The sequence below is a fragment of the Selaginella moellendorffii genome, unplaced genomic scaffold (genome assembly GCF_000143415.4).
Source record: "Selaginella moellendorffii unplaced genomic scaffold, v1.0 SELMOscaffold_4, whole genome shotgun sequence".
NCBI lineage: Eukaryota > Viridiplantae > Streptophyta > Lycopodiopsida > Selaginellales > Selaginellaceae > Selaginella > Selaginella moellendorffii.
This window is the reverse complement of record NW_003314265.1, coordinates 1,137,739-1,159,100: the sequence shown is the minus strand read 5'-3', so window position 1 is coordinate 1,159,100 and position 21,362 is coordinate 1,137,739. Positions and strand designations below refer to the sequence as shown.

General features: G+C 46.4%; 5 protein-coding genes and 1 non-coding gene across 8 annotated transcripts; 1 reads left to right on the top strand and 5 right to left on the bottom strand.

Moving 5' to 3' along the window:
* Positions 1 to 3,787: 3,787 nt before the first annotated feature.
* On the bottom strand, positions 3,788 to 6,481 carry LOC112344409 (LON peptidase N-terminal domain and RING finger protein 1-like). Of its 2 annotated transcripts, none has more exons than XM_024669081.1 (17): positions 6,353 to 6,481; positions 6,173 to 6,244; positions 6,029 to 6,114; positions 5,873 to 5,957; positions 5,732 to 5,818; positions 5,617 to 5,678; positions 5,354 to 5,559; positions 5,049 to 5,287; positions 4,952 to 4,990; positions 4,844 to 4,905; positions 4,758 to 4,794; positions 4,660 to 4,709; positions 4,531 to 4,600; positions 4,406 to 4,472; positions 4,260 to 4,342; positions 4,130 to 4,198; positions 3,788 to 4,072 (listed from the first exon to the last, which is right to left on the bottom strand). In XM_024669081.1, the coding sequence occupies exons 1-17, from the start codon at positions 6,398 to 6,400 to the stop codon at positions 4,007 to 4,009; spliced, it is 1,428 nt and encodes a 475-aa protein (XP_024524849.1). In that variant the 5' UTR covers positions 6,401 to 6,481; the 3' UTR covers positions 3,788 to 4,006. The 2 variants fall into 2 exon arrangements, with proteins under 2 accessions (XP_024524849.1, XP_024524850.1); XM_024669082.1 differs by having other exon boundaries at positions 6,033 to 6,114; positions 6,353 to 6,397.
* Positions 6,482 to 6,556: 75 nt separating this feature from the next.
* LOC112344410 lies at positions 6,557 to 8,003 on the bottom strand. 2 transcript variants are annotated; one of them, XM_024669083.1, is made up of 10 exons: positions 7,966 to 8,003; positions 7,650 to 7,833; positions 7,491 to 7,571; positions 7,407 to 7,429; positions 7,280 to 7,340; positions 7,161 to 7,225; positions 7,001 to 7,091; positions 6,842 to 6,945; positions 6,742 to 6,790; positions 6,557 to 6,669 (listed from the first exon to the last, which is right to left on the bottom strand). In XM_024669083.1, the coding sequence occupies exons 2-10, from the start codon at positions 7,788 to 7,790 to the stop codon at positions 6,592 to 6,594; spliced, it is 693 nt and encodes a 230-aa protein (XP_024524851.1). In that variant the 5' UTR covers positions 7,791 to 7,833; positions 7,966 to 8,003; the 3' UTR covers positions 6,557 to 6,591. The 2 variants fall into 2 exon arrangements, with proteins under 2 accessions (XP_024524851.1, XP_024524852.1); XM_024669084.1 differs by having other exon boundaries at positions 7,283 to 7,340.
* Positions 8,004 to 8,007: 4 nt separating this feature from the next.
* Positions 8,008 to 11,400, bottom strand: LOC9655627 (homeobox protein 5). Its single transcript, XM_002963991.2, has 3 exons — positions 8,720 to 11,400; positions 8,470 to 8,654; positions 8,008 to 8,365 (listed from the first exon to the last, which is right to left on the bottom strand). Exons 1-3 carry the CDS (start codon positions 10,409 to 10,411, stop codon positions 8,164 to 8,166), a joined length of 2,079 nt encoding a protein of 692 aa, XP_002964037.2. The 5' UTR covers positions 10,412 to 11,400; the 3' UTR covers positions 8,008 to 8,163.
* Positions 11,401 to 13,374: 1,974 nt separating this feature from the next.
* LOC9655626 (50S ribosomal protein L19) lies at positions 13,375 to 14,866 on the bottom strand. Its single transcript, XM_024669357.1, has 6 exons — positions 14,700 to 14,866; positions 14,333 to 14,647; positions 14,180 to 14,266; positions 13,993 to 14,126; positions 13,697 to 13,932; positions 13,375 to 13,607 (listed from the first exon to the last, which is right to left on the bottom strand). Exons 1-5 carry the CDS (start codon positions 14,745 to 14,747, stop codon positions 13,737 to 13,739), a joined length of 780 nt encoding a protein of 259 aa, XP_024525125.1. The 5' UTR covers positions 14,748 to 14,866; the 3' UTR covers positions 13,375 to 13,607; positions 13,697 to 13,736.
* On the top strand, positions 14,835 to 14,907 carry TRNAV-UAC. The gene has a single exon. It is a non-coding gene; the product is annotated as a tRNA-Val (tRNA).
* A 16-nt stretch (positions 14,908 to 14,923) lies between these two features.
* LOC9654428 (GDSL esterase/lipase At5g03810) lies at positions 14,924 to 16,651 on the bottom strand. The gene is made up of 5 exons (XM_002963989.2): positions 16,219 to 16,651; positions 15,964 to 16,091; positions 15,615 to 15,848; positions 15,280 to 15,535; positions 14,924 to 15,207 (listed from the first exon to the last, which is right to left on the bottom strand). The coding sequence occupies exons 1-5, from the start codon at positions 16,448 to 16,450 to the stop codon at positions 15,014 to 15,016; spliced, it is 1,044 nt and encodes a 347-aa protein (XP_002964035.1). The 5' UTR covers positions 16,451 to 16,651; the 3' UTR covers positions 14,924 to 15,013.
* Positions 16,652 to 21,362: the final 4,711 nt, after the last annotated feature.

The following is a 21,362-nucleotide window of genomic DNA, read 5'->3' as shown; positions in this document are numbered from 1 at the left end:
CATTGGATCCAGCGGCTAGATTGCAAATCTGCGCCCACATTCAATGCCCCACACGGCTGCACGCACACGCTCAATCAATTTTGTGGAAAAAGGAAAAAAAGAAAAAACTTTAGTACTTTTTAAAGGCATTTTCTAGATCTCCGATCGACCAGCAATCTACGCTTTGTAGCCAGCTTTTTTTTGTTGTTGGGCTTGGCCACAAATCAATCAGCAAAGGACTGCCGTTTGTCCCTGGAAACCGTTCGTAGAGGCTCTCTGTCTGCTGCTCCCAGCCAAGTCCAATTCATTGGCGAAATCGACTGATCGAGCTATCGCGCATGGTGGAGATGGATGCCCGTGTTCAGATCTAAATGCGAAGCGCGTCTCTCGCTGCGCTGCGGAGGAGTTACTTGCGTGTGTTTACTATTATTGATGGCCGAGATGGTGATCCGTGACAAACCTGATCTGGCATTTTTTATGTGCGTTTTTATTTAGGGGGTCCTTCTGTCCCAAAATTTTGGCAAGCACCACTTTGTACTCCCGCAGTAAATATAGCTTAGCTCACCCCGCTGTAAGGAAAAGTATATGTACTCAAAAGAAAACTTATCAAGAAATTGATGTTTTATTTATTACTTCTAGTAATCTTGTCGAAGCCCTTTCGGAAAATGCCAAGCACGAGAAGGAAAAACTTATCATTCGCCTTTGCCGCCAAACCTTGCCGTTCAAACTGGATGAACTTCTAAAGGAGTTTCGAAGAATAGTATCCAGATATTCAGCTGCTTGAGCACACAAACGACTCGACCGTGCGCTCACCCACAATGTTTCGTACGCTCTGTGCCAGAAGCGCAAACTCCTGATTCTGGCGCCTGACGTTTGGCTGCTTTATCCGGGTACTAGGCTATTGAAAAACGAGAGACAAACATCTTAGAGCATCCCAAACAAAGAGCGTGCAAAGACATACCAACCTCTTCAGTGCCTCGTCACTTCGAGACCTGTGTGGCTCGTTTCGCTAGCAAGTAAAAGCTTCTCCTTCTCGTCATTTGACATCTTCCGAAAGGATCCTTTGCTTTCACCGCCAAAACTGCTGTTTCGAGTTGAACAAAGTTGTAGAGGAGCTTCGTTGAAGAATCATATGGAGCTGCATCACAGCACAAGGCAGTCGACTGTGTGTCATGCGCCAAATACCAGCTGGGGGCTTCATTTACCCAAGGAGCTGAAACAACAGAAACACAACAGAGGTGAAGGAAATGAGACCAATGGATTAAGCACGCATCTCGCGGCAATATCCACTTCCTGAGGTGTCGACCTTTCTATCACCCGTGGCTTCATGCATTTCTTCACCAGCACCTCTACAGCCTGGGCATCTGGAGTGGAGCTATCGTAAGCACATTATAGAGAACCACTCTCGAACTTCCATTGTACTTTCTGCTTTATAGTGTTACTAATTATTAAAAATACTATAATATATATACATTTATAATGATGAAAGAACACTCCTTGAACGGCAATTAAAAATTCAACAGCATCAATTATCCTAACAAAATATTCTTTAGTCAACTCCCAAGCCGCTGAAGTTCCTCATGCTGCCTTGCTCCCTGCCTCGACCACTGCCGCCTTTTTCCCGTGCACTTTCGATGCCCAAACTTTTGGAAACTGAGCTTCTCCTTGGATTGGACGCTAATCCTTCGATGAAATGAATTGGCTAGCCTAGAATATTCTCGGTTAAAGGCCCGCTCTGAAGCATGCCAAACAGCACAACGGAGCCAAGTTAAATGCTACATTGTCCCCCACATTAGAAAAAGTGCTCTCTTGCATCATCCTTAAGAGCGCTCGGTTTGTTATACACTGGAAAAAAGAGCAACAAGAGATTATATGGACTCATGTAACATCGACGGGCATTTTGCATGCACGCAGGGTTTTCGATCATATGTTTCACCACATAGGAAGAGTCCATGTCGTCAACGTAAAGGATCGTTCCATGGAGATTTCCTGCGTCATCCTTCGCCTTCAAAACGATGACGCATCGTCCTTCGGACTTCTGGAGCAGCTCCGCAACTGTGATTTGATTTCCAAGGGCTGTTACACGGCACTTCAGCACAGCTTCAAAAGCGCAGTCATAAAGTCGAAGGCTCAAGGGATCCACGATTGTCCCGGAGGCATCTCTTTTCCAGGAACAAATGAGGTTGTCACAGCAGATCCTCGTGTCCTCGTACTTTTCCCGGTCCAAGAGTACAAACGCCTCCAGCACAGCAAGGAAGAGAAACAAGCAATCACAAGCGAACAAAAGAACAGAGAAGAGTCGAATACCTCGTAACTCTCGCGGAACTTGGTGAGCAGCTTGGACAAATGATCTCGTACTCCCATGACTTGTCTGTCCACAAGCATAAGCTGCTCCTGTCCCAGTTTGCTCTCCTCGAGGAGATCCATGACGGCTTTCAGAGCTTCCATCGTTCTTGCATCTTTCCGCGCGGCCAAGGAGTGCCTCGTCTGAGCAACAGCTCCCACATCCATGCTTAACCTCGACCGGATCGCTTGCCGGAGCTTTAGCAAGAGCCTCCGCGAGCGCCATAACGTAGACGCCCGAATCCTGATTTCTAAGGGACACGAAAAACTCGAGTAGCCGGCGTCGCTGGCATTGCTGGCCCGGCGTATGGTTGATGCCAAAGAGGCGTGCAGTTGGACTGTAAGAATTTGATTAACTTTTGCCTCTAAATGCGTAAAGTTTCCTTTAATTTGGAGAGCATACCCTTAGCAAAAGCGAAACGCAAACTCTTCTTCAGGTCCCTTTGTAGTTTCATGTCTAGTTTGTTATCAAACGTTTTCTCCATCTTTGCTTCTAAGTCCGCCACAACGTTGTTCATATCATGCTTAAGTTCGTCAAGCTTTGCATCTAAGACGTCTTGACATCTCAAACTATATTCATCAATGCTGCTTTCCTTGTCTCCACTAGAAAGCAAGCATGGCATTGTAAATTTTGCAAACTCGTCCCTCAACTTTTAGATTGCCGCTTGAACTGATCGCGCTTCCTTAGCAGAAACTCTTGCCGCATCCTTAACAGTACTTATGTATTTAGAGGGGATATATGTGATTATATATTTCACTATGACGAGTCCTTGATGAACATAGAAGAGCTGCCTCAAACCGATGATATAATGTTCTCTGGACAGGCATGTCATTTGAGTTCCACGGACTGCTACCGTTGTACAACCGAAGGCTCAGAGGATCCAGCTGAAGAAGGTCAATTGTCCCGGACTCCCGGACGACGCATTCGTTTCTGCAGAAGGCGGACGACGCATCCCCTTCCCAGAGGTTGTCACAGCAGATCCTCGCGTCCTCGTACTTTTCCCGGTCCAAGAGCACAAACGCCTCAATCAAAGAAAGGAAGACCTTCACTTGAGGCGTTCGTTGTATACGCTGCCACGAATTAGAGAGATGAGCAGCTGAGAAGAGGAGAAAAGAGGGAGTACCGCAAAGTTCATGAGCATGGTGCACAGCTTGGATGACAAGTGATCTCATAATGTCTTACAAGGATAAGCTTCTCCTGTCCCAATTTGCCACCCTCGAAGAAACTTTCAAAGTGCCCATAGTACTAGATCCACGATCCCTCGCCTCGTCTGGGCAATAGCTTCCACAGCCATGCTCCTCACAACCTGGGCCAGATCGCTTGCCGGAGCTGCAAGCGCTAGAACGTACGCTCGTTGCTGATTTGCGAGGGACTCGATAAACTCGAGTCTCCATGAGGGGTTCGGCCGATTGAGATTGACCGGGTGGTGCTTCTTAACGAGCTGTCGAAGTGGAAAAATCTCCCTTGGCGATAAACTAGCAAGCTCCAGGCATCGCTAGTGCTGCTTATTGCGAAGAGTACCATTTGGTACTGCGCTAGATCGGCTAGAGCTTCTTCTAGCTTACCAGCAAGATATCGGTCCGCAACACAGCACGGCTCCATGATAGATCCATGCAAAATCCAGGAACCTAACGTTTGGATCTTTATAGAGGTAACTTAATTTGTAATTTTTCCTTTGAACTTCTACTGGACACGACACCCTCCTTGGTTTCCTATTGCTCGCAGTCGCGAAATGCCACGAGCAAGGCGCTGTCACAGAAAACGCTGTTTAAAAACCAAGAGCATCAAAGAGAAGAGATTTTTTACAGTCTGTGTGTTGGTGAGACGCAATAGCTCCAGTTTCTCGGACGATCTGATGCTCACAAGATTGGTTACCTGACAAGAAAAGAGAAAAATAAGTTTCCTTTCGTGGTGCCGTAGAGCACGACACACGAACCCAAAAACTGAAGCGTTCTACGTCCGATATATCAGGCATCCCTTCCGCACGTAGCAGTAGCTCTGCGACTCGGGAGTGATGATCTACAAGGAAAAGATTAGAATGTGTTCTCTGGATTTCGAAACTGGAGGAAATCAACCCAGTACCTGCCGTTTGGATGTGAGAAATCAAAGAAGTCGCCATCTCTCGAGCGGTTTTTGCCATTTCAACGAGCTGAAACCAAGTAAAATCACGGAAAGTAAGAGAAAGGTTAAACAAAAGTCGAGCTCACCTCTTCGTTTTCTTCGGAGCCATTTGGAGGCAGTTTGTCTTGAAAGCTTTGGACTTGGCCCACTCGGTAACTGCAAAAATTACAAAACAAAGAACCAGCTTCATTCTAGCAATGAAATAAAGAACTTGCCCGTCTTGTTCCCAGCTTTTAGTTATATGGCATCGACGCCTTCCTTCCACCTGTGACAAAACTGCACGCTTGAAAAGATAGAACCATGATGATATCACCTGTAGGAGAAATCTTCCATCTGGCAGCGGGTCACACCTACATTTGTTTGATATTTAGAACTACGTAAGAAACTATAGATACTAACTCGCATATTTCGACCTCGCAACAAACATCTGCTATAGTTCCGGTTTGTGGATCTACTCCCACCTGTACACTCAAGTCAAGTATAAGAAGAGAAAAAACTAGCTCTTACCATTCCCATTCGATGATTTCCTTCCATAATTCTTCGTACCTGACAGTTAAAAGCATCAGTGACAGGAAAAGCCACCGCGAATCATAAGTGGAACTACCATCAATCTGTACCGCGGTTCGAAAATGTTGAGGCACATCTTTTCAAAAGGAACAACGAAGTCCATCACGAACAATGGCAAGATCTCGTTACCAGCAAGAGTCATGCCATCGACTTCAGCTTTTCGGTCTTGGTACTCCTCGGCAAAATTCCGCTGAATGACATTGTTCAAGGTGACACTAACAGGGTACGTTTTAGGATTCACGAAGAGAACGGTACGACACATAGGACACTTGTTGCCTTCATGGAAAGAAAAAAGAAAAGTGTCACAAAGGCATGAAGATCTTACAAGTCAGCTTTACTTACCATGGTCCAGTGCTTGTAGCAGGCAAGCCCGACAAAATGAATGGCCGCAAGGGGTAGTGACAGGGTTGTAGAGTAGTTTCAGACACAAAGTACAATCAAAATCGTCGCACCGTTGCAGCTTCAATCTTTTTGGAGCACCAGATTCAGCACTCGTGCCAGTGCCTTCCTCGCAGACCAATCGGCTCAGAGCCATCAACAGAGGCACACTGTTTTACAGATATGGTGTTAGTCGAAGTGATTCCGATAGAGCTTACTTTTCTCACTTTTTTGGATCCAGCTTAAGGCCCGAAAGAAAAGTTGCTCTTGCTTCTTCATATTGCTCCAACTGCAAAGCATGAATAAGTACAGCCATTACCAAGAGATAGAAGACGGGCGTACCAGAAGCAATGCCGATCCTTTACGTAGATAAGACTTTGGCCAGTCGCGGGAGAGTTTCATAAGTTTTTCCGCGTCTTTTAGTGCCAGCTTTAGTCCACAAACGTCGTCAAAGCAAAGATCACAATAGCAACAGAGTCTTACTTGAGCAAGCTCCATGGGATCTCTCCCATACAGTGCATTCTCTTCAGAGACAGAAGCAGGAACTCTTCTCAGATACTCGTTAAACCTGAGAGCATATCAGCCAAACGCATGTAGAGAACAAAAAAAAAAAGAAAGAAAATGCAGGAATCCACTTACTTACAGTAAGCAGCACACCGATTCGAGAGAAGTATCCCAGAGTGCGGCACACCTTTTTGGTAGACCTTGGAGTAAGCGCATATTGCCTGCGAACGAGAGAAACAACATTCTAAGCACCAAAGAAATGAAGAACAAAAATTGCACCTCATTGTACTTCCCCCGCCTGTAAAGATCGTTTCCTTTGTGCACATACTCCGCTATTTCACCCTTATCATCCTAAACGATCGAAATTCAAAGAAGCCCAAATGAGAAATCCACGCCAGAGATCTAAACTTCGGCGTTCTAGTTCTAGAAGACGAGTGCTATTCAATTGAAATCACTTACGCTACTGGGTACTTCGTCGACGTCTTCGCTGCTGGAGCTAGCCGCCATCGCCAGAAAACCTCGAACTTGACAGTAGACGCCATTTATAACACCGGGATTTACGTCTGGTTAGTCTTATGGCTTGTGATGGTGCCACGCGATTACTCTGCACACCGCTCGATTAGGTTGTGGCCTTGCGGCGACGCAAGCGAATATGCCTTCATCGAACCGCGAAAAAGAATAGTTTTGTCTTTGGCATTCTAGAATGTAGCTCTCCCTCTTTGAGCAGCGAAGGCTCTAGAGACCGTTTGAGCATTTGAGTTCATCAAGATAAATTCCTTTAGCAATATAAACGCTCTCGTAAGCTTTGAATTTACGAAGATAAAAAAAGAAAAAAAAAAAGACCATACCATTTCCAGAGCTGTCACGCGAGTGAGTATGAAGTCTGCTTGATTCTTTCTACAATCACAGATTTTGATCGGCATGAGTAGCCAGTGGAAATTGAAATACCTGGATTCCTGAGTCGAATTCTGGGAACCAATGCCGATAAACATCATACTACGATCCATGGTGTTTCGGCAAGAGAAGTCCTCGCCGTCATGGACATAAACATTCTGCTCTTCCAAAATGATACCTTTTTCTGAATTATTCGTCGACTACACTGCTTACCACATCATGCCGCAGAAAAAGCGGAAGAAGCATGTTTTTCAACGAGGCATTGCTGTTTTCCTCCAAATCGTGATGACCAACAATCACACGCCTGCAAGAAAAAGAAAAATCAAAAATAAAAAAGTGAAGGCCTGCCTGGAGAACTGAAAGTGAGCCTTACCAGCTAGCCGAGCTACTTGCAAGGACGTGTTCTAGCCAATTGAGCTGATCGAAAGTCTCCCCGGCCTTCATTAGCGAAGAAAAAGAAAAGTCAATGCCAAAAGAGAGCAACAAACATACAACCAATCCGTTGGAGTCCAGGAAAAACACATCCATGAATCGTTGACGAAGCAAGAAATATCTGCGGAAGCAACGCAGAGTAAATCCAGTTCCGGGAAAACAAAAACTAACTGGAAAGCATGCTTACCTTTCCGGCTTTTTAGAATCATACTACAAAAAATAAAAGCCATCGTCATAAAAAGGAGACACAAGAAACAGCTTCTGCGCATACCTTCAATCCAGCCGAAAAGCTTCGAATCCGGCTACTATTCATGATAAACCCGGCACCAAATCTTTTAGATGCCTTTTCTATCTGCACACCAAGAATTCCACCCACAATGAACGAGTGAACACCCAAAGCTAGAGCCTAGAATCAAACTCTATCACACACCCCAGGCTTCTGGAGCTCCGGAGCAATCAAAAAGTAATCTTCCATGGTGCTGGACGAGGGGCGCTTCTTACAGTAGGATATGAAGCCAAGCACCGAGGCCGCCAGCATCACAATGCAAACCTGCACAATCACCACACCCATGACCTGGTCAATCGAATGGTAGCGCCACAAGTGATCAGCTGGTCTGCAACGCAAAGAGATATTAAAATACCCTTCGAGAAATCATCGATCGGATCAGAGCTTCCAAATGCCAGCGCGGCATTACAAAAGGATTTCTTCCTTGTCCATCTCGAGACCGGAAGAAAAGTGTGCGTACCTTGCTGTCTCCTACGGCGATAAGAACGCATCTCCAAGCCCTTAGGGTTTTCACGCGAATTTTGAATTTAGGCGCGAAATCTCTTTGAGGATACACTAAAAAAACACAAGGCACAGAGTGAAAAAACCTGTGATAGCTAGCGCTCGATTTTCTTCGTTTCTTCTTCGATTTTTTCCGTTTTTTTTTTTGGCCTGGTGATCAAATCCCTCCTGCGGAGGCTAGATTCGTGTTACTGTTGTTGTTGTTGGTGGTGTTGCTATTGTTGTTATTGTTGTTGTTGCCATTGCTATTGTTGTTGTTGTTATTGGCTCCCGCAGGCCTGTCCGTCTCATTGTTGGTGTAGAACGCCACCTCCGACGGCGACAGGATCCGGATGCCTCGAACAGAGCTCACGAATTCCCTAGAACCACAGAATCAAACGAGTCAAATCCACGAAGAAAAGAGCCAACTGATCAAGAACTCGGGAAGCAAGGAAAGAAACCAAACAAGTTCTTGGAAACTTACTCCCATGGATCGTCTCCGACCAGCAAGATGTCCCCTTCGTGATCGATGAACACGAGCTGCCACCCTGACTTCTGATCCAGCTGACCGTCCAAGTTAAACATCCGAGCCAGCTCCCACCGCAGCTCCGTGTAGTTGCTGAATCTCGTCACATCCACAGCTCTCCCAATAGATCCGAGCTTGTATACCTGAAAGATCATCGCGACCCAATCCATCGATCACTCAAGAACAGTGAATTCTCGATCACACTTACCTTCGTATACGTTCTCGTTGGTGGCTGCTTGTTAGAAGCGTTGATGTTATGTTGGTGATGGTGGTGATTGCTCCTCTGGGCCAGAGTGGTGGTGTTGTCCTCGGGGCTTCCGTTTTGCATGGTGGTGTTGGACGAGGACGCCGCCGCCGCGTGGTTGTGGACGCTCGTCACGGAGCTCGCGGCCATCTCCGAGGAGCAGTAGGAGCTCCCGCCGTTTGCGAGATGGTTGTGGATCTGCCTCGACGACGCCGCGTTTCCCGTGTTTGATTGCATCATCTTGTTCCCGTTTCCAGAGTTTCTTTGCAGCTGCTGCTGCTGTTGCAAGTTGCCACCAATCTGGGAGGACGAAACCATGGGCGAGAATCCATTGCCGTTGCTTGTCAAGCCGCTGGCTGCGTTGTTACAGCTGCCGTTGGCGTTGAAGATCATCTCCGGCGATGGAGTGATCAAGTCCCCTCGATACGACGACGAGCTTTGCTGCTGCTGGAGTGGGATGCTCGGAAGGACTTGGAGCTGATGGTGGTCGAGGAAATCCGTGTTACCAAACGAGCTCAAGCTGGGCGGTAGCGGCGGGATGGCGGAGAAGGACGACATCACGTCCGAGGGTATCAAAGGTGGCAGCGGCGGAACCATGTTGTTGGTGGCGTCCTTGTTGATCGTCGAGAACCACGAGCACGGATCTCGTCCCAGCAATCCCGGAGCCGGGGGAAGAACTGACTGCTGCTGCTGCTGGTGGATCATCTGGTTTTGTTGGTGGTGGATCACCGGAGGAGCTTGCGGAAGAACAGGCGCTTGCTGCAAAATACCGGAGTGATTCATGGCTGGAGGCTGCTGCTGCTGCTGCTGGAGGATGTGAGAGTTGATCAAATCGCCGCCACCACTGTTAGCGTTACTGTTGATCTGCATAACTTTGGAGGACGATGGCTGCTGTTGCTGATGGACGAGAGGAACCACCGGGAGATTTTGGAGCATCGGGCTATACATGTCGAGCTCCCGCATGGTGGGACGCATTGGAGACTGAGGAAGCGGCGGTAGCGGGAGGTGGTGGTGGTGGTGATGGTGTCCAAGGTGGTGCTGGTGATGGTGTTGATCCAAGTTGCTAGTGGTGCCGCTATTGTTGTTGTTGTTGTTGTTCGTCGTGGAGGACGAAGCGTCAAGAACATGAGAAGCGGGATACTTGAAACCGCCACCGGCACCGGCACCGCCGCTACCTCCGCCCAGCGCTGCCGAATTGGACACTACTCCGCCACCACCGCCACCATTGCCAACGCTGTGAATGCTGCGAATCTCCTGTAATGCCGCGGCAGCCATCACTCTCTGCTGGAAGTTGAGTTGATTACCAGCGCCGCCAGCGCCGCCAGCCCCGCCCCCGCCGCTAGCTCCACCACCAGCAGAGCCAAAGCCAGTGTTGGTCGGACCGCTGGAGTTCGCGACTACCAGATTGCCGCTCGACGCGCCGCCCTGAATCCTCATCCAGTGCTCCAGGTTGGCGGCGTAGGCGGCGGAGGGAGTGGCGGAGGCAGTGGTGGCGCCGCTGGACGTGGTGACGACTGCCCCGTTGCTAAGAACGCCGCTGTCCATCGCGTGATCCCACGAAGCCCTGGCCATTTTGGACGGCTTGTCGAGGAGCTGCTGCTGCTCGTCGGCCGGGGAGTAGTCATCCTTGCTACGCTTACTGCCCGCGTAAGCCATATCGATCGATGCTATATCCTCCGAGAGTGATCGAGCTAGCTTCCCAGAGCGCTGTCTCTAGAGCTTACGATCATCCCCCAAGAACAAGAGGACGAGAGCCTAGCGGCATTTTCTTCCTCCTCCTCCCCTCTTTTGTTCCCTGGCACATTACGAGCGGTGGATGTGATGGACTCGCTCCTCCATCCCAGCCCTGGATCAATCCTGTGGAGCAAACACGCTCCACAGTGGACTAGGCTATGCCTAGATCTTTCCTTTCCTCTTTGTTCTTTCCTCTTCTCTTTTCACTCGCCCAGCATTAAATCCGGCTTGTGGGTCGGAGCAGCAGCATCGTAGCAATCAATCCAGCTGCAACCCATTGTCCGCGAGCTCGTAATTCCCCTGTCTGGCTGCTGCCCAGAGCAATCGGTCCTCACCCAACAGCGAAATCTTACCAGCCAAAAACGAGAAAGAAAGGAACAAGCTAACTTACGGGGAAGAGAAGAGCTTTTCCTTGGATCTATCCCCTCTAATCCGTCCTTTAGCTCGCTCTCTCCTTTTTGTTTCCTCCCGAGATCACAAAAAGCGAAGAAAAAGAGGGAGAGAGAGAGAGGGGAAAGCCAAAGAATGAAGTGAATCGACACCCACCGGTGGAGTAAAACGTCGCGAGCAAAGAAACAACGAGCACAGGATCCCGATCATCGGGCTGACAACACTCGACCGCTGCTACAAATCTTCGACTCCGTCCACTGCCGCCGCCGCTGCTGCTGCTGCTGCTACTGCTGCGTCTCTTCTTCCTCCCAGCGCCACCGAGAGACCTCTTCCAACCTCCGAGAGAACGAAACGAGCTCGCGGAAAAGGTCTTAACTTCTTCGCTCGCGAGACCCTCTCCTTCCCCACAGCGATCTATCAATTTTGGTCCTAGCTAGCTACTTCTTCCTTCACCACACTCGCTTCCATTCAATGCTCGCTTCGTCGTCTTCGTCTGGAAATGGATCCACCATAACCATAGCAAAAGCAGGTTCACTGCATTTTTCTCCTCCTTTATGTGGTACATTAAAAAATACAGAAGAAAAAAAAGAAATTCCTTTTTTTCTACCTAGTCCAACCACTTTTAGAGTCCTGGTAAGTATAGCCAAGCACAAGGCCTTCTCACAGTCTCTTTCAGCACAAAGCTCCCCCCAGAAAAGAAGGACGCCAGCCATTTTAGCATTGATATTCGATTTTCATACGAAAAAACACTAGCTTCTGCGTAAATTGGCCTGTGTAAGATAAGATCTCTCTCGTCCCAGATCAGATCGCCCAGCAAGCAGCAGCATCATAATCCTCTCTTCGCTTGTCCCCGCTTGTCTCTCCCTGGATTGTTTTAGTTTATCCAAAAACGAACAGACACAACACACCTCCTCACTGTGGGCGTACTGAGATGCCACAGTGGTAGTGCTACGATTGAGCTTTAGAACAGAATAGGGCAGAGCTAGAACGCAGCAGTGGTGCTCTCAGCATCAGTGCCAGCGACCGGCGGCAAACTGTGACGAACTGGAGCAGCAGCGGCAGTGCTGCCAACAAAGATTAGTTAAGCTTAAGCTAGAGAGAGATCAGACTAGCTAAACAGACAAGATGGACTTTTTTCCTCTCTGATCAGCTGTTAAGTACGTGACGGACCACACTTTTGCCGCATACGTACCGCTACGCGCGCATATACTCCGAGCTGGTGCGTATGAATATGCTATCTTACCCAGTGCATGTCATGTAAGAGGTTTGCTCCATCAATCATCTGTTGTTCCCCTGCTGCTGCAGCTGCCCCTGCACCTGCAACACAGCTGCAACTGCTCCTGCTCCTGCATCTGCTGCTGCTGCTGCTCTTGCTGCTCCAAATCTGATTTTTTCCCCTCTCACTGCCAAACCCTTCTTTTTTTCACCATCTTTTACCTAGGCTAGAGTCACCTCCAACCAAACTCTGGTGTCTGCTTGTGTGTGTTTTGAGTGTGGACTCTTCTTCTTCAAGTGTATTTTATCCATCCTTTTCCTTCTTTTCTGCTTTTTGGGCTTCTGCTGCTTCTGCTGCTGCTTGCTACCATGCTGCTTAGAGTTCATCCATTTTGACTGGCTCCTTTGGTGCTGGCTGGCTGGCCCTGCTGTCTGCCTGTCTGGCTGCTGTGTCTGGACTTTTCCTTTGAAGTGCCACCTTCTGGTATGTATAGAGAATATGTATCTCTCTCTCTCTCTCTCTCTCTCTCTCACTCTGTCTGTGTGGGGGATGCGCCTGAGGAGTTCAGTATCACGCCAGCCAACTTTTGCTGCCAAGTGTCCATGGCATTTGTTTGCAGCTGTTTCCCTTTCTTCTACACTTTCCTCTTGTTGGTGTTTGTTCAATTGTGGGGGTTTTTAGTTTTCTAGATTTTAAACGTCTTTGCATGTTATAGCTACCACATGCTCCAGACCGCCGCCGATCACTCGACAACCAGAGAGACATCGATCGAAATCAAGTGGGCATGCCTGTGAATCAGCAGCAAGCAAAATGCCATTAGGTGGGCAAATGTAAAATGGCGAGAAAAGAAAGCGCTTTGGGGCGCTTGTTTGTTTGTGGCCCTTGTTTTTGTGGGCTCCAAGGCCGTCTTCAACCCCTTTGTAAACCGTTCAAAACAGTATTTAAACGCTCACGAGGAAGCGTCACAGCGTGGAAAGCAGAACTCAAGAGAAGAACAAAAAAAAAGAAGCACGCACACCAACATGCAACGGAAACTCATGCGATGGGGACCATTACAAAAACTACAGAGGAATCTTTTGATTTCTATCGCATGCTTTTAAGTAGCACGCACAGGCATATACTCCACAAAACGACCGCATATGCCTCGAGACCTTGGTGTGGGGTCTCAATGTTGGTGACAAATTGACCCCAGAGCTTTTAAGATCCCTCGATGATTTAGTTGGCACTCTTGCTAAACTTGTTAGCTCTGCTCATGTGCTGATTATTGGAGCGAGAGATGTGTGTTGCTCAACCTCTTGCATTGAATTGGAAGCACATGGATTTGCCCCTCGAGAGGGACACTTCCATTTGATTTGACAAAAAGGTCCTGGCTATAACGACGGAATAAGTATGACGCACCTTTTCTCCGCAGGATATCGCTTTCAGTGATCTGATCCATCCGCCCATGAGAGAAGAGAGAGCGAGTGAATGAGTGAGGAAGAGAGAAGCTCGCAACACCCACACCAAAACTCTCTGCAGGAGGAAAACAAAAAGAAAAATGGAAGCTTTCTCAGTCCTTGCTGTTGCAGGAGAGAAAAAGGGAAGAGATCAAAGTCACTCACCAGACAAAAATAAATGGATGAGCTGCTGTGCTGCTGCAATTCAATCCGAGGCTGGCGGGGGAGGGAGCTTGAACTCTGGAGTGATTGTTTTCCCTGTGGCGGCCGCGGTGAGGAGCTTCCTCTTCTTCATGCTCAGCGACTTGAGCTTGTGCTCCCCGCGTCGGAGGTAGTAGAGCTTAGCTCTTCTCACCTTCTTTATGTCCAGAATCTCAAACTCTTTTATAAGTGGGGAATAGCTGCGCAGCGAAAGAGAGAGGAATGTCAAGAGAGGACATCGGCAAAAGTTAAAAACTTACAGTGGCAAAACATTCTCCACGAAAGTGTTTCCGATTTGCCGTCTGAGCCTGAAAGTGGTGTGTATGCCATTGTTTCGCATGGCAATAATAATTCCTTTGTACTCTTGGATTCTTCGCTTGTTCTGCGGCTCTTCCTAGAATCATAAATGTTGAGAATCAAGAGATTTACATAGAGTAGAGTACGTACCACTTTAACGCGGATAACGTAGCCCGGCTTGAGCGCGGGGATCTCTCTCTCTTGTTTAGCTTGAGCAACAGCTTCCTTGTTTAGAATCTGCAAAGGAAACAACACAAAACTCGCAAAGACTCGCGAGGAAAGTAAAAAACAAGAGAAACATACCTCCATGATAAAAGCCGCAGTTTTACCGAGCTTCTTGGTCTTGACATGCGGAGCTGGATCTATCGAAATCGTGGTAACATCGGGCTTAGCTTCCTGGTCACCAGAAGCAGCATTTTCAGCCTCCTTGGCAGCAGCTCTCTTGAACAGCCTCTCCACGGCCATTCTAGCTTTGTATCTCCTGGAAACCGTCGTGAAATACTCCCGCTTCTTGCCTTGCTCCTCACCGCCATCGCCAGGCCCAGCGTCTGGCGCCTCATCGTCTCGCAGCACCCGATCACAGTGGAAGCTCCTCCCGGCGCATTGGCGCCACGAGCCCTAGAGTCTCAAGCCACATTCACCGCAATGCATCTCAGACCGGCTTCCATACCTGGTGGAGAACCGCCGTGAGCTGCCCGTAGCGTCGGAGCAGCGCCATAAACCCTAAATCCCCATCCCCGGGAAGCTATTTCTTAACATAAACTGGCGCACTAATACCTCTAGACCGGCCAGTATTTAATAACAAGGTCCTATAGTGTAGTGGTCATCACGTTTGCTTTACACGCAAAAGGTCGCGAGTTCGAAACTCGCTGGGACCAAATGTGTTTTCCTCTCTTTTTAGGGTTAGTCAACATTTTGTCTTTATTGACCTTTTATTGACCCGATGACTACGTCTTGACTAGGACTGAATCTTACTTTTTCCACCTAGAGAAGCTGTGGAGCCCCTTGCGAGAGCGCTGCGTTCGCAATCAGCTTGTTCATTGCATCCGTAGGGTGGAAACTGTCCCAGAAAACGTACTTGGACGCATCAGTGCACGTCCCCGGCGAATGCATGTTACACAAAATTGAGACTTCCAACCTTCCTGTTCCGCAGCAGCCCGTCAGCGTCTGCTGGAATCCTACACAAAGAACAAAACAAACCAACGTTGTCAACGCGTGGTCTCGATCGGGGAGTTTGTTTCTCCACGTACCGTATTTCCCTGGATTGGCGAGAACGTTCGTGAAGAGCGTGTAGATGTCGACGTATGCGAGCCTGAGACCCGGGAAGCCGTCCTTGATCGAGTTCACGGTGGACTGGAGGGCCGCATTGAAGAGCACGGCGTCTTGGTTGTGATCTTCCACGCACTGTAGCTCCCCGTGGTTAAAGAGGGTCACTTGCGAGGGAACGCAGCCCAGCGGAGCTAGGCTGACCACGGCAATTCGTCGAGCTCCCAGCCCATACAAATCCTAAAGAGAATCACCCAAAACAGAGCTTTGGATGAGAGTGTGTTCCAAACAATCCAGAGAGGTGGAGTTTGCTCGTTACCTTGACGAAGTTTGCAAAGGACTCAATGAGCATGGCGCGGTACGTATCCGGGTCGAACATCTTTTGCGTGAGGGGATTCAAGTAGTAATTGTTGATGTAGTCGTTGCTTCCGGTGCTGATCGCGACGAGCGCCTTGGAGACGATGTCGCTCGCATTGGCTTGCCCAACCATGCCGATGAGCTTCGACTTGTATTTGCTGAACCACTCGATTTGGCCACTGAGGCCAGGCACATTCTGCGTTAAACGATTGACACAATGTTTCCGCGAGTGACTTCACAGAGATTTTGGGAAAGGAGGCATGAGAAGAACCATGGGGGATCAAAGAAGTAAAGAAGTTCATGGGACTTACGAAGGGAACGGCGGTTTTCTCGTAGAATCCGGATCCAGAAGTGGCGAAGTTGACGCCCCTGACAATGCTGCTGCCCTGCGCTTGGGGATCCAAGTAAGCCGGAGCGTATGGCAGTCCTACAAGGTTTGCTGCGTGATAGAAAATCCCACATTCAATCATAAAAGCTTAGACAAAGGAAAAGAATAGTTGGAATTCCATGATCCAAAGATCCGGAGCCAAAGAACAAAACGAGAAGAGCAAAGAATACCAACTTGCCTAGATAATCCGTGGAAGTTCTTCCATTGCAAAATCTCCCGGTGGCGACACTGCTATCAAAGTCTCGACCATAAGGTGGGAAATTGGCCCTCACAACAGTGGGGAGAAAATTGTTATTGCCGGCATCCACAGTGGAATCGCCAAAGACGTAGATCGCGGGCGCGAGCTGGGCTCGAGCTTGACACAAGAAATTGAGGAGAAGAGCGATCGCCAAGACAGAGTGGTCTTGCATGATCAAATTCGAGACAAACTTCTTTTCAAGTTCCTTTCCCTCCCTCTCCTGCCATATACGCGCAAGACAGATTGTTTATAGGGCTCTGGACTACGGATTCTTGCGTAGCGCTGTTATCATCAATCAACTCGAGTTTCCTAGCTCTATTTAGATCGCTTTGCTCGCTGGAGCCTGGGTGCTGCTGGTCGCTAGACGAGCGAGCGATTTATTCTCTCCCTTCTCTCCTTCTCGTAAATAGTCAATCAGCAATTTGCATCCGTTACGTCTTGAATGCCTCTGAATTGGATAGGACAGGGCTACCAAATCTATTAAGCTTTGCGCACCAACCCTTTCCCCGTATTATGATAGTAATCTCCATTAAGTGAGTGTTTGTGCGCTCTTTAGGCAGCCGAGATTGCGACAGAACATCCCGAGGGATGAATGCGCCCGCGATTCGTCTCAATGCCAGCCAGTAAAGCAGGCAAAAAGTTGTTGTGCGAGCGAAAGCTTTTAGATTGCGTGGCCAGGGATCACTAACATCCAATTCCTCTTGTTGGATGCCTCCAGTTCCAGGGCCTTAATGCTCAGCAACCCAGGAGCGAGTATGAACACTCGATCTTTGGGTTGTAGTCAATGACGCGACACGAAGTGCGATCCTCATTGTGAAGCTGTCATTTAGGTTATGCTGCCCATTGACCGAAGGCCAAAGGTGACACTCGATAGCCAAGACGCTCGTCTTAAGATTCAAGAGAGAACGGTTTGTGCTCTAGAGAATAAACGAGTGGAGTGAAAATTGCGAGCCAAGACACTTTGACAAGGGTCTTGAGATTCAGTGTGATTTAGAACCAAACGAGACTTTCGCACTGCTCAACGTAGAAACAGGACACGAGTTGTGATCACATCACAACTCAAACAACGCTGTCAGGCCCAAGGCCGCTGCACTGCTAGCTCATGCATTTCTACACCCTCGCAAGTTCAAAATTGGGACACCCAATATAACGATGAAACAACGCTCGATTGAAATCAGTTTGATTCTTAAAAAGAGATTTTCGTGATCACTGTCGCAATGGTCAACGCAAAAAACATCAAGTGTAGTTCAACTTTCTAGACTACAAGGTACTGTTCAACGACGATAAGAAGGTCATGAAAACAACGGTCCAGATTTCAACTCTTAGATCTTTGCGATAAACCAGTGTGTGGAAAAGTCTCAAATGATATTGTTTAAAATCGTTACAGAGCTGTTTCTTCTATCCTCACGAAATCCATCTTGGTCGCCACAACACTCAGGGCATTCACTGCATTTCTTCGTGATGCAAACCTCGGTTTTCGTCCCACCAGAAAAAAAAAAAAAAAAAACACAAAACACAAAACAAAACAAAAAGAGTTAAGAGACAACTAAAGAAAACGAAAACCTGGTAAGAGTTTCTCGTCCTCGTTCTCGCGAACAGCACAAACATTGTCCGTTGATGGGGTTGAGACACAAGGAAAACGAGTTAGGGAAAACCGAAGAGAATTCTAACCTGGTAAGAAGGAGCTTCCCGTTCTCTCCTTCCTGTCGACTTTGTGTCTTGGATCGTTGCTTTCATGTGATCACAGCGTTGTCCAGTGATCACCGTGCTTCCTACCTGGCTTCAGAGTTTTAGTCTTGGATCGTTGGTCGACAAACATTTCTGTCCTGTACTCATTCTCGTCTTCCTATCGAGTTTCAGTGTCTTGGACCGTTTTTTTCATGACGCGTGCATCCTTCTTATCATCGTTGAAAGTAACTTGTAGTCTGATTTGTTTTGCGTTGTCCAGTGACCATTGCGACTGTTCAGTGATCGCAACTCGTATAATTCTTGTTTACGTTGAGCACTGTGCGAAAATCTCTTTTTAAGACTGTTTAAATCAAACTATCTCAAGGTCTGAAAACCGAGCGTTGTTTCATCGTTATATTGGTTCCCCAATTTTGAACTTGCGAGGGTGAAGAGATGTGTGAGCGAGCAGTGCAGTGGCCTCGGGCCTGACAGTGTTGTTATACATTGAGCAGTGCGAAAATCTCGTTTAGTTCTAAATCTCACTGAATCTTAAGACCCTTGTCAAAGCGAGCGTTGTTACATCCTTGTCTTGGCACGCAATTTTCACTCCACTCGTTTATTCCCTAGAGCACATACTGTTCTCTCTCGAATCTTAAGACGAGTGTTGTCATCGTTGTCTCGGCTATCGAGTGTCTAGCTTTAACCAACGTACCTTGAGGCGATGCGAGTGCAGCGGCTTCGGGCCTTCCCGGCCAGAGCTCCGCAGTGCGACCCCAACCTCAGAAATGATGAGCCCTAAATGACAGATTCTGTTATGCCGTATTTCCAGCGAATATTCTTAATACAAAATATGTTACCATTATAGGTATATTTTATTATATGATACTTAGTAATGTAGCCACTATAAATTATTATCACTTTGCTGAAGCAATAAGACATTTTAATGACTATAATTTATGAATTTCAATCCATAAAAAATCCTTATATATAGAACTACTCTTCTTTCTTCTTCATTATGGTTTCTCTTTTGCTTGATATTAATGAGCTTCAATAGAAATGCCAACTTCTCCTTATAGTGCATGTCAAAATGCTTTAAATGACTTGCCATAAATTCAGTTGTAGCTTTTGTATGGTGGGGCATATCATTAAAAGTTTTTTTTTAAATAATAAATGCATGCATTATGTTGTTTGATTATTTGATAATTTGTTATGTTGAATGATTATCTATTTTCTTGGTCCCAATATGTATATAATACCTATGCTATTGTCATTTATATTGTGGAAATTGATCACTAATACTTTTAGTTTCTCATGAAAAATCTTAAAGATAGTTAGATTTACATTCACTATTTCTATAACAAGGATTATTTGAAAATCCAGATCCACAGGGCTATGTATCATATGTTTTTCCACCAACTTGTATAACTTTGAATCTTCATTGGGATTAGGTATTTCTACACATAAAATATTATCAATATAATTAATATGTTTTACTTTGTATTATTTATTAAGTATTACTAAAATGTGGTAAACCTCTCTTTAGAAATTTAATGACATAAACATTTGCCAAAAAATTTATTATCATAAATATCTTTATTAACTTTTTTTTTCTTTAAATACTCTAAATCTAGTCTATCAAAAACATGTTAAATTTCCACACTAAACTCATTGCATCTTAATAATTTTGATATCAACCATTGAAAGATGAACATTAATTCAACCTCCACGAGCTCACCTAGCTCCAATGCATCTTTGTAGCAGCATCCAATACCAAAGGGCTAATATAGTCATGCAATGCCTTTGGTTGTTTTCTAGATTGTAATACACATAGTTTTCACTTTTTTTTTAAAGTAATTTACTATAAGATATCCAGGAACTTTAACTTTTAAACAACCAAAGGTAACAAAGTGGAATTCAAATTTCAAAACCTTAGGCCACTAAACAAAAAGACATAGTCAAACTCTTGAGCATACAACTAATAAACAAAAGAACTAAAGCACAGAACAACTTTTAAATGCACAACCCAAAGAATAAAAAAGTAGAAGTATTGAGTAACATTGGAACAATTGTAAAACATTTAACATCCCAATGCCAAAACTAACATGCAAAACAAAGCTTTAGCAAAGAAGGCCTAAAGCTGCTACACTTTTATATCTCCTTAAAATATGTTGGTTAAAGTTAGACACTTGACAATATTCATCTTAAGATTCAAGAGAGAACAGTTTGTGCTCTAGAGATAAACTTGAAATTGCAAGCCAAGACAAAGATGTAACAACCCTCACTTTGACAAGGTCTTAAGATTCAGTGTGATTTAGAACTAAACAAGATTTTCACACTGCTCAACAGAGAAAAGGACACGAGTTGTGATCACATAACAACACTGTCAAGCCCAAGGCTGCTGCAGTGCTCGCTCACACATCTCTTCACCCTCACAATATAACGATGAAACAATGCTTGGTTTTCAAACCATGAGATAGTTTGATTTAAACAGTCTTAAAAAGAGATTTTCGCACCGTGCTCTACGTAAACAAGAATTATACGAGTTGCGATCACTGAACAGTCGCAATGGTCACTGGACAACGCAAAACAAATCAAGTGTAGTTCAACTTTCTAGACTACAAGTTACTTTCAACGATGATAAGAAGGATGCACGCGTCATGAAAACAACGGTCCAAGACACTAAAACTCGATAGGAAGACGAGAATGAGTACAGGACAGAAATATTTGTCGACCAACGATTCAAGACTAAAACGCGACAGGAGGGTGAAGCCAGGTAGGAAGCACGGTGATCACTGGACAACGCTGTGATCACATGAAAACAACGATGCAAGACACAAAGCCGACAGGAAGGAGAGAACGGGAAGCTCCATCTTACCAGGTTAGAATTCTCTTCGGTTTTGCCTAACTCGTTTTCCTTGTGTCTCAACCCCATCAACGGGCAGTGTTTGTGCTGTTCGTGAGAACGAGGACGAGAAACTCTTACCAGGTTTTCGTTTTCTTCAGTTGTCTCTTAACTCTTTTTGTTTTGTTTTGTGTTTTGTGTTTTTTTTTCTTTTTTTTGAGTGTTGTGGCGACCAAGATGGATTTCGTGAGGATAGAAGAGACAGCTCTGTAATGATTTTAAACAATATCATTTGAGATTTTTCCACACACTGGTTAATTGCAAAGATCTAAGAGTTGAAATCGGACCAAAGTTGTAGGAGTTTATGCCCGCTGGCTCACCTAGGAGAGATGCTGTAGCTGCGCTTGGAAGAAATTCCGGAGGTTTGTAATCGCCGTCTCGCAGGCTCGAGACTTTTGGACCTAATGTGGGGAGCATTCGAGCGCTGTGTGCATTGCCACATTCGGCTATCAGGCAAGTAAGTAGCCCAATTTCTAGCTTGGAACACGAAACGTTGGATGGATTTTTTCCTTCT